Below are 10,619 nucleotides of genomic sequence, written 5' to 3' on the forward strand. Positions count from 1 at the left end.
TCTTTCCTACATTTTCCATTAGCTTGTAATTAACTTGTTCACTCCTTTACTATTGAAGTTGTGAAAATAATTTTTATTTTTTAAATCTAAAAAATTATTAAAAAAAAAATGTCCTTATTAAAAAGTGGTTCAAACTTTCTATTAAAAATAAATGAAATAAAATATTCTTATGATTTTGAAAAAAATTTAGATAAAGCCTAAATATTAGAATGAAAGTGCAATTTAAATATTTTTCAAAATTTTAAAAATAAAAAATAAAAATTGCTTTTAGTTAAATTCTAATATTTTTCTTGGACAAAAATCCTAACTTGTTGTTTTCAACATTCACTTTCTCTCAGAGTTTGTTTGGCATTTTTATGTTTTCAATTTTCTTAGTTTTTATTTCTATATAATGAAAAAATAGATATTGATAATTTACATTTCAACTCTTTTGTTTGTTTGATAATGTGTTGACATAATACTTTAATATGTAGATTAATTTTTATGAAGTAAATCATTCATTTTATATATAATTTTTCTTATCAAAATTGGAATAAAATAATTACATAAATTTAGAATATAATTAAATAAAAATATCTATAAATTTTTAAAAATTTTGAAATTGTCATGTGCAATAAAATTATTCTGCAACGCTTAAACAATGAGTTAAGAAATATAATAATAAAATAAAATAATTGCAGTAGTTTATGTCTGCATCATAAAAATCCATTGAAAAGTAAAGGGCTGAGCGAGCGAGAGGGAGAGGGGGAGGAAGAGGAAGAGGAAGAGGGAGAGGGAGAGGGAGAGAGGAGCGTGCTGAAGAGGGTGTTGACAAGCAAGAGGCAAGCATGTATCCAATCTGAGAAAGGATGAGAGCTGCAGCCAGTGAGCCACTGATTTGGAAAATGAACAGCAGCAGCAGCGAAACGCTCATTACAAAAAAACCACCCTATGCTAAAACCCAAATTCTCGTTACTTCTCTTTCCTACTCACGCCGCCCTTCACCTCCGTTTTGCTTCCAATCTCCGCACAGCCCACCACCTGCCGCAATCCAAATGAAAAGCTTCACAAAACACCACCCCCTCCCCCTCCAAATCCGTCGTCATAATCATAATCCCTTGCTTGAAAAGCTCGGCAAGAGGGTGAAGGACCTACCCGCTTCCCAGATTCTGAAAGACGTTGAACATTGGAGGGAAGACCTGTTCTGGGCTGTCATTAGATTTCTCATACAACACTCCAGGCCTGAGGAGGTTCTTCAGGTACTTTAAAATGTTGCTTCGCGCGCGCTTTTCTTCCCTCTCTCTCTCTCTCTCTCTCTCTCTCTCTCTCTCTCTCTTAGAACCCCAAAATGTCCAGAAATTGGTGTTGGGTTCTCTAAGGTTTGTGATTTGATATGTTTGTTCTATTTTTGTTGGCTATAAATGGGAGTGTGCGTGTGTAACCTCTTGTCTTTCTTTGATTTTATTTGCACCCAGCAAGGCATTAGGTAAATTTATGCTTGCCCCTCCCTATTCTTATGATATTTAATGTCTTGTTCAAGTTGAAAATCTGAGGATATGTATATATATATATATATATATATATATATAATGTTTAACAGGTGTTTGATCTCTGGACGAATACAACAGAATATTCACGTACTAATGAATACAACTATGGGAAGATTATAGGGATGTTGAGCGAAAGTGGTTTCGTGAAAGAAGCAGCAGGCGCGCTTGCAGAAATGAAGAGACTCGGGGTACACCCTTCTTTGGAGATCTACAATTTTGTAATTCATGGTTTTGCCATGAAAGGGAAATTTGATGATGCTTCATTTTTTTTCAATGAGATGGGGGAAGCTAATTTGTCACCAAATACCGAAACCTATCATGGACTCATTCAAGCTTACGGGATGTATGAAATGTATGATGAAATTGGTATGTGTCTGAAGAAGATGGAATCATCAAATCAGAGTTTCCCGGATCACATTAGTTATAACTTGTTGATTAGAGAATTTGCAAGAGGTGGGTTGTTAAAAAGAATGGAGAGAGTGTACCAAACACTGCTATCAAAGCGGTTGGGTTTGCAATCTTCTACGTTGGTTGCAATGCTCGAAGTTTATACTAGCTTTGGCTTGTTGGAAAAGATGGAAAAAGTTTATAGGAGAATTTTGAACTCGAGAATGCATTTGAAAGAAGATTTAATTAGACGATTGGCCAGAGCTTATATTAAAAACTATATGTTTTCAAGATTGGATTATTTGGGACTTGATCTCTTTGTGACTAATGGTAAAACTGATCTTGTTTGGTGTCTGCGCCTCCTTTGCCATGCTTGTCTCTCGAGTAGAAAAGGCATGGATTCTATTATATGGCAGATGGAAGCAGCAAAAGTTCCATGGAACATATCAATTGCAAACACTATTCTGCTAGCATACTTGAAAATAAAAGATTTTAAGCACTTGAGAATCTTAATCTCTGATCTACCAATTCGAGGTGTGAAACCTGATATCGTAACTGTCGGAATTATTTATGATGCGAGTATGATAGGGTTTGACGGAACTGCGTCTTTAAATGCGTGGAGAAGGATGGGTTTTCTTGATGAAGTTGTGGAAATGAACACTGATCCTCTGGTTCTCTCTGCATTTGGAAAGGGTCATTTCCTTGTAAGTTGCGAGGAGATGTACTGCTCCCTTGAAGCTGAAGCTCGGAAAAGAATTTGGACTTACCAGATGCTTATCAATTTGGTGTTTAAACTCATTGAAAAACAGCCTTCTGTTAGGGGACAGAACTTGAAGTTTAGATAAAGTATTGTAAGCACTCTGATAATCCAAATTGAAATGGGAATGTTCTTTCTTAAGCGAAGAAAGGTGACCAAATTTTCTTGTCTTTATACTATTTATTAAATAATACTATTGTCAAAATCTTCTCTTCAAGCGTGGACATCCACTGGCTTTAGGGCCTGTTTTGGAAACACTTAAAAATAAGCATATGTACATTAACTTAGAAAGTAATTATGATTAAATTAAGTAGTGTTTGGATAATTGTAATTAAGTATTTATATTAAAAGTAATTATATATTTATTAATTAAGAAGATAAACATAGGTGGAAAATCTTGACTTCTTCTTAAAACAAAACTGCTTTCCATATAATCACTTTTTTAAAAGCAACTCGATTATAATTTTTGAAAGAGTTCCCCGACACTTTCTCAACAGCCCCAACCCTTCATGCTTGAGCTTCTCTCTGTGAGGACGATGCCAACTAAAATATGAAGCGATTCTCCCATAAAAAAATTGATCTCGTGTTAACATATAAGCTTCGACTGAAATCAAGTTTGATTTGATTAATAGATTGGTTTATTCAGTTTGATTCAAGCAGGAGATTTGATTCTTCAGATTTGATTTGAACTTCAATTCAAGTTTGATTCATTTTTGAGATCTGATTTGAGCTTTAGACGATTAAGTTTTATTAATCTCTTGTTTAATTTGAACTGTTTATCCAATATCTTGCTTGATTAGATCAATTAATTCAATCTCTGACTTGAATGATCAAATTACTTGTTTAATTTTCATATTCTGATTGTGGCTGCTTTGAATGTCCCAGCTTTGTTATGGTCATTCAGATTTCTTGTACAGTTGTACTTTGGGTGTATGATTTGTGTAAGTCATATGTTAGTTCAATCATCTGAACTTAATCATCTTCTCAACTTCAATTTCTCAGGTTTTTAAAAATTTATCCCATTCTAAATTTATTGTATTTTACAGTGCATAATCAGATTGTTTATTTTCCTTTACAATTCTCATGTTTGATTATGTTTATTTCATATGTTTATTTTTGGAAATAGTAAATTTGCCGTGTATGTGCCCACATCCTACTGTTCATGCCTTCATGGAAACTCCAGGGTCTTGAATTTACTTCAGCATGAGCGTAATATGTTTGTGAAAATACCTAGCAGAAAAAATGTAGTCCAAACTCCAGGGCATTGTATTTACTTCAGCATGAGCATAACATGTTTGAGAAAATGTCTAGCAGAAAAATCTAGTGGAAGGGGTGCTTTCCTTTCTTTTCTCTTCTTCTCATTTTTATTTCTTGCCTAATTTTTGCCATAGCTCATGTTGATTGATACTGTTGCTTTGGGCTCTACTGCTGTCATGTGTTCCAAAAATACATGTTCATGAGCACAATGAGAAAATTACACAGCTTTGGCACCCGCTAGCTGCCTGCAATCTGTAGGTGGCACCACCACTCAAGTTTTTTCAAAAAGATAATTCTACCAGTAGTATTGCCTAGTGCCGTGAGTCCAACCAGCTCGATATATATGATGCAAAGGGTCCATTATGGTACACATCTCAATTGCCTTCAAGCCTATATCTTTTTAAAATCTCAAGTGTGTAGATGGTAGTAATGCCATGATTAAAATATTTTTTGTGATGTAATCTTGGAGAGTATGGTCTACAACAATGGCAGTGTTTCTGCTACTGTTACTGCAACTGCTAGATACCATTGTTCTAGGAGTGTGTAGGTATGGAAATGAATTTCCCACTTCTGGAAGGCCAAGAAAAAAATTCTGTTGATGTTAATTATATAGATTGTGTGTACATTTTTAAACTGGGAGGGAGTTGGAATCTTGCATATGTGTTTACTTGATGGGAATGGTTTGAGGAGTAGAAACAAGAAAAGCAAAGTAAGATTTGATTTGAGGGGAAGTTACCATCATTAGGAACTACTTGTGAATGCAAATGAAGTAAACTGAATGCAGCACATGGATTAGGACCAATTTTGTGAGCTGATTATAAGTTCCTTGGTTTGATTCTTATGAGGCTGATTCATTTACAAATATATAATGGATTTTCTAGTTGTCACAGGAGAAAAAATATTCTTGCTGCTCATGTGTTTTATATATTCATTGACAATAATTTATTCTATAATAAATGAGAATTCTATGTAATGCAGTCCAGAATACTTCTATACCCTGAGCAAATGAGTGGTTAACTTCCACCATATATTCACTTCTCAGCCCAAATTGGGATAAAATGATGAACTCAATCAAGAAACTCACTACATGATTTTCCATGTCAAAAACATAGTTCTACCAATAGGCTATATATGCTACAAGAAATCTGATTTGGATTCATTATACATGGATATAGGTGTGGAAAAAGAATATGAGTATCCTTCCTGACTTGGTTGAAATGCAATTACAGCTAACAGCTACCCTGCTATGTGTTTTGTTCTTCCTAATACTGAAATTGATACAGATGACCTTTAATATTGGAGATAAATTCATCTTATGTCACCTGATTCTCATTATAACATCAGTACGAGCTTGATCGCTCAAATATTACTTTGGACTATTGCTTATTCATATCCCAATACTTGATACGAATTCTGAATTTCTTTATCCATTTTCTTATTAATCTCCATTGAAGTCATCATTCTCTATAGTATGTTGCCTCAAACATGTACAGATATTCAAGGAGTGTGTTCTAACTCCCACTATCTGAGCTTTCGAACCGAGGTATTGAAATGCAAAACCTAAAAAAGTCCATGGAGTCCACATCTTCTTTCTGCTGAGCATGTCAAAACATGTTATGTGCATGCAGAAAAGGTCTCAGAATTGCATGCGCAGAACAAAGGTTTCTGAGAGCTTAAATTGGATATCATTATAAAATTATACTCCCTCTTCCAAATGCATGGATGGCATGACTGATTATTTCAAATTTCATACTGTAAAGAGTAAAGACCCAAAGAACCCTGCCCACAGCCCGAATATACCATCTTACAGAAATACATGCATAAATTTTCATAAGGTAGTGGATTTGGTCATCTTGATTAACTAAATGCTTGTATATGTTTTTCAAAGTGTAGTAAGTTAGTAACTAAAATGGAAAATGTAGAAAAGAGGGAAATATCATTGTTGATCTCTCTTTTCTAGGCCAGTCATCACACAAGCTGAACAATAATTTCATTAAGTAGTCCACAGTGAATCTAAAACTCACTGGCTTTAACTCAAAAATTGTTGGAATAAATAGGAAAAGGTAGATACAATCAGTGAGTTGTTTCTTCCAGACCACATTTTGACTCAAAAGAGTCTCAATTGTTCTGTCACTGCAAGATGGAATTAAGCTACTGGTAGCCTCTTCGTCTTCCACATCCACCCCAGCCCCTACCCCTGCCTCTTGCTGTACCACTTCTCCCAGATAAACTTTCAAAGTTAACAAGCTGGTTTTGCAAACCACCAGCACCACGTCCCTTCTTTGATGCAATATTTCCTGAACCATTAGAAGCAGTAGCAGGTTGTTTCCCTAAGAACGTAATCAAGAAAACAAGTTCTGTTCTGTCAGAAAATACGCCACATATTAAAAACAAGATCACATCTTTCCCATTATGCTAAAATTTGCATGAAGGCAAGCATTTTATTTAAATTTATGAATAAAATCTAGTGCTGAAACCCCAGGGTGGACAAAAGCAGCATGTAGCTGCAAACCACAAATTAGTTTTAAATGAAAACTTTCTGCAATGAAAACATAAGAAGCTCCATTTTGCAGTACGTAAACTTTGGAATGACTAAATAGTTTAACAGATTTTCTGTGCTGGTATGCATGATTCTAACTGTTCTGCCGTACATGAAAAAACAGAAATAGTGCTAGCAAATCTTAGTATTGAATAACATTGCAGCAGTATATCAAAGAAAATTTTCCAGCTTGCTAGGTGCTAAAAATTCCTTATTTCAGAATCCCTATTTTTTCTTGTTTACTTGTTCATAAGTGTTAGATCTGCCAATACAAGCAGGATGGTTGTTTTAGGTAGTTTTCTTACTTTGAATTTTGATCCTGTTTTGATTTCTTGCAATTGAACTACTTTTTTTTTTTAAATGGCAAACTACCAAGTGCTAGAGAGCTTTTCCAGCTTTCTGTTTGTTTGGATGGATGATGGCTTGTAATCATGCATTAACAAGGATATATTGTTTGCTGATTGTTGTGTACCGGAATCTCAGCTGAACCAACAGGGCAACCTAATGCTGTATGATGCATTTATAAGTACCTGTGTCCTCAACTCAACATGGGCTGGTATTAAAATAGTTTTAGAACTCTCTTATCATATCTTGTATAGCTGAAACTCTCTAGTGTTTTTGAGCTTACTCTTTGTATTGGGTTTCATTGAAATATGCATAAAAATCCAAATTCAAGGCAATGTTGTTGAATTATATTAGATTAATATGTTTTTTTGTTGAAAATACTAGGTTTACATATGGATAATATACAAAGGGGTCATTTTCTATTACTAGTAGCCACACTTCAACTTGTGAAGCTAAGAGTTTTAATAAAGAGTCAAATAGATATTGTAGGAACTCTGCACTTGCAGGTAATCAATTTGTATTAGAGGTGTTAAATGAGCATGGAGATTGGTGTCATCAGCAATTTTTACAATTTTGGATGGAAAAACATGTGTTTGTTAGTTTTTATCAAATGATGAAGGCTCGGGGTTTGCTTTGTCATACAAGGGTTGCTAGTGTAGAAGAGCAAATGGCCATCTTCTTATTGACTAGTGGACACAATGAAAGAAATAGGATGATAATCAATGATACAAGAACGTTTCCAGCACTCCAGCACTCCGATGAAACCACTAGTAGACACTTCAGCAAAGTCCTCCTACCCGTGACAAAGTTTCATGTGAAATTATCAATCCACATTAGAGTTTGAATTGTATTCCAAGGGAGATTCTTAGGAATAGGAAGTATTACCTGTATTTCCAGAACTATGTTGGGGCAATTGACAGGACACACATTAGTGCTTTGATACTAAAGGTTGAACGAATCCCTTATAGAGGACGGAAGATTTACTACACACAAAATATTATGCGGTATGTTCATTCGACATGTTATTCACTTTTGTAGATGCTGGATGGGAGGGCACTGCCAATGACTCTAGAATTTTGCTACACTGCATTCGAAAGAAATATCTTAACTTTCCTACGGCTCAAAAGGAGAAATATTATGTGGCTGATGCTGGCTATCCGAATATATCAGGATTTTGAGCACCATATGAGGAGAATTGGTATCACCTACTGGATTTTCGTCTTCCTCACTTTGATTAAAATTCCTCTAGTTTGTGATGTGTATTGGTGAAATAAAATGATTCTTGATGTGCCAAATCCAACATTGGTTTTTTTCTCTCTAGGAAGCATTGGCTGGTGGCAATTCTATCAAAGAAAATGTTAAGGCTAAATGGACCCCTGAGAGACATAGAAGATTTTTTATGTTGTACATTGAAGAAGTTCATAAGGGGAATGGACTAGGAACAAGTTTTAACAAAAAAGGATGGAAGAACATTATTGACAGATTTTACCAAACTGAGAAAGTTCGATATGATCAAAAACAGTTCAAGAATCATTTTTCAAATGTAAAGGACCAATGGAAGCTATTGGAATAAGCTAGTCGGACAAACAGGGATTGGGGAGGATCTAATTATAGGAGCAGTTCTCTGCAATGACCAGACCTAGCGTGCATTTGTTGCGGTAAGCATGCTCTTTTTACTTTATTGTATTTGATGCATAATTATGTTTGAAAATTCCCAATATGCTGTTGTCGACTTTGGAAAATTCTCTACTTTGGATTGGCTAGAGGGGTAGACCTCACTTTGTGTGGGATCTACCTTAATTAAATTGGGCTTTCTGCCTATATAACAATGTAAAATCTTACTGCTTACACAAGTAGAAACCATTGAAAAATCACTTGTCAGTTCCAACAATCACCATCTTCTGTTCTGTTTTTAACTCATCTAAACCAGTAAAACTTGACTTGGTCTTCCCTTTTATTGGAATCACCATCTGTTGAACAAGCAATATTACTTTGCTTTGAAGTCTCTCCCTCACATGTGATAAACTTCAGCTGACAGCACACAGGTTCTCTCAAGCCTCCAGCCCCACATTCCCAGAAGTTTAAAACAGCCCACCAAAATTTGTTTCTGAACTTCAGCTGACAGGACACAGGCAAAGAATAAGTGATTAATGTTCTCTGTGCTATTCAAGCACAGAACACAATGGAACAGGATGACATCCGTCTCTCCATAAGAATGCCTTCTGTTAACATCCTGCTCCTCAAAGTCAGACAAAAAATGAATTAACTCTGAGGAACTGTGTTTTCCTCGAATCAAATGATCGCACTGTGCCTCTAGAGAAGGCTGTCATATTTTTTTTCCTTGCATTGTTGATTCTAAATTTCTTATCAGGACATAAATCAAACCTGTCAGTGATGCCAACTCTTTTGAGGAAAATTCTCTGCATTGTTGTATGCTTTTCATATGATGATTACTGGTTGACAGCTTGTGCCCTAAATCCCTTCCCGATGCTGTTTTCTGCTTGATGATCTGCATTGTTCTATGCCTTTCATTTGATTAATAGATCAATCCTAAACCTTACATGTTTATTGTTCATACTGTTTAGATAATATTGGTTGCAGATTGAATATGGTGTAAACAGCGGCCTGCCCTGTGAGGATTGTATTGTTGTATTGAGCAAGTTTGGGATTCTAGAGAATCTTGTGTTGGTAGTTGGCTTGAAATTTGATATTTATCAGGGAAATGCTACTTGTTGCAGTTGGGATCTGGATCTCAACACAACTGAGGTGCTTGCGTATTTGTATTCAAGGTGCCTCTGCAAGACACAAGAAGATGAGGTCCAAACATTTCTTGCTAACCTATTTTTTCCATGTTCAGGTTTTCAATGGCATAATATTTGCTGATTTGAACTTTAAGGCATTGTTGTACCTGCTTTGGTAATCTTGTGAAAATATTATTTGTGGTACTTTTGCTGGATATTACCTGGTAGCTTAAATTTTTGAATGGGTTTACGGCTATTACGTGTTTGTTTTATAGAAACATCCTGACCGCAAGGATTTCCACAAAAAGGCCCATATGCAAAGGAGTTGGATGTTACGTTTGGTGGTACTGCAAACTACGGGAAAGCATTTATGGGCAACCTCTCAAAGGACATAAGGGAACACATCATTCATTTCTGAAGATTCTATGCATGTTGAGCTGGAGGAGGAAATTGCTACTGAAAGAGTTAAGTGTCGAGGTGACGATGCAAGAATAGTGTCCATTCAAGTGTGTGAAGAAAGGGTGGATCCAGTTGGTAACACAGGGGGAAAGAAGCGTAAAGAGAGTACTATAGATGGAGTTGAAAGGAGTATCCAAGAGATTTGTGATGTTTTAAGGATTTTCAAACAATTGTTGGCAATGGATTTCAGACCATTATTAGTAAACTATGATTGATTTGAGCTTGATTTGAGCTTTTATATCTTCATTTTACATAATAATTTTGTCAATTTTGGCTGGTTCGGGTAGAGTTGCTCCATTTCCAATTTTCCAATTTCACCTGAACTGGACAGTGTTAGAAATGGTCGTCCTAAGAGGAGAGGTGAATTGGGTGTTTAAAAACTTTAATTAAATATTTAAATAAATATTAACAAAGTTTAAAGCTTGTGTTCTAAATATGTAAAAGCAATCTCAATATATAATCGTAAAAGTGCAGAAATTAAAGAGTATAGGGAAAGAGAGAACAACATCGGGATTTTATAAGGTTTGGTTATATTTGCTTTCGTCCTTGCCTCAAGAAAATCACTTGAGAATTTCACTATTCTCTCCTTTGACAGGTGGAACCAT

The 10,619-nt window shown here is 35.3% G+C and overlaps 1 protein-coding gene across 4 annotated transcripts; it reads left to right on the top strand.

Moving 5' to 3' along the window:
• Positions 1-686: 686 nt before the first annotated feature.
• On the top strand, positions 687-10,282 carry LOC131151896 (pentatricopeptide repeat-containing protein At4g14190, chloroplastic). 4 transcript variants are annotated; one of them, XM_058103368.1, is made up of 5 exons: positions 721-1,238; positions 9,416-9,446; positions 9,553-9,580; positions 9,672-9,730; positions 9,831-10,282. In XM_058103368.1, the coding sequence occupies exons 1-4, from the start codon at positions 849-851 to the stop codon at positions 9,685-9,687; spliced, it is 465 nt and encodes a 154-aa protein (XP_057959351.1). In that variant the 5' UTR covers positions 721-848; the 3' UTR covers positions 9,688-9,730; positions 9,831-10,282. The 4 variants fall into 4 exon arrangements, with proteins under 4 accessions (XP_057959348.1, XP_057959350.1, XP_057959351.1 ...); XM_058103367.1 differs by lacking the exon at positions 9,672-9,730 and having other exon boundaries at positions 695-1,238; positions 9,416-9,631; XM_058103366.1 differs by lacking the exons at positions 9,416-9,446; positions 9,553-9,580; positions 9,672-9,730 and adding an exon at positions 1,580-2,767.
• The last annotated feature ends 337 nt before the right edge of the window (positions 10,283-10,619 follow it).

The sequence above is a fragment of the Malania oleifera genome, chromosome 3 (genome assembly GCF_029873635.1).
Source record: "Malania oleifera isolate guangnan ecotype guangnan chromosome 3, ASM2987363v1, whole genome shotgun sequence".
Classification (NCBI taxonomy): Eukaryota; Viridiplantae; Streptophyta; class Magnoliopsida; order Santalales; family Ximeniaceae; genus Malania; species Malania oleifera.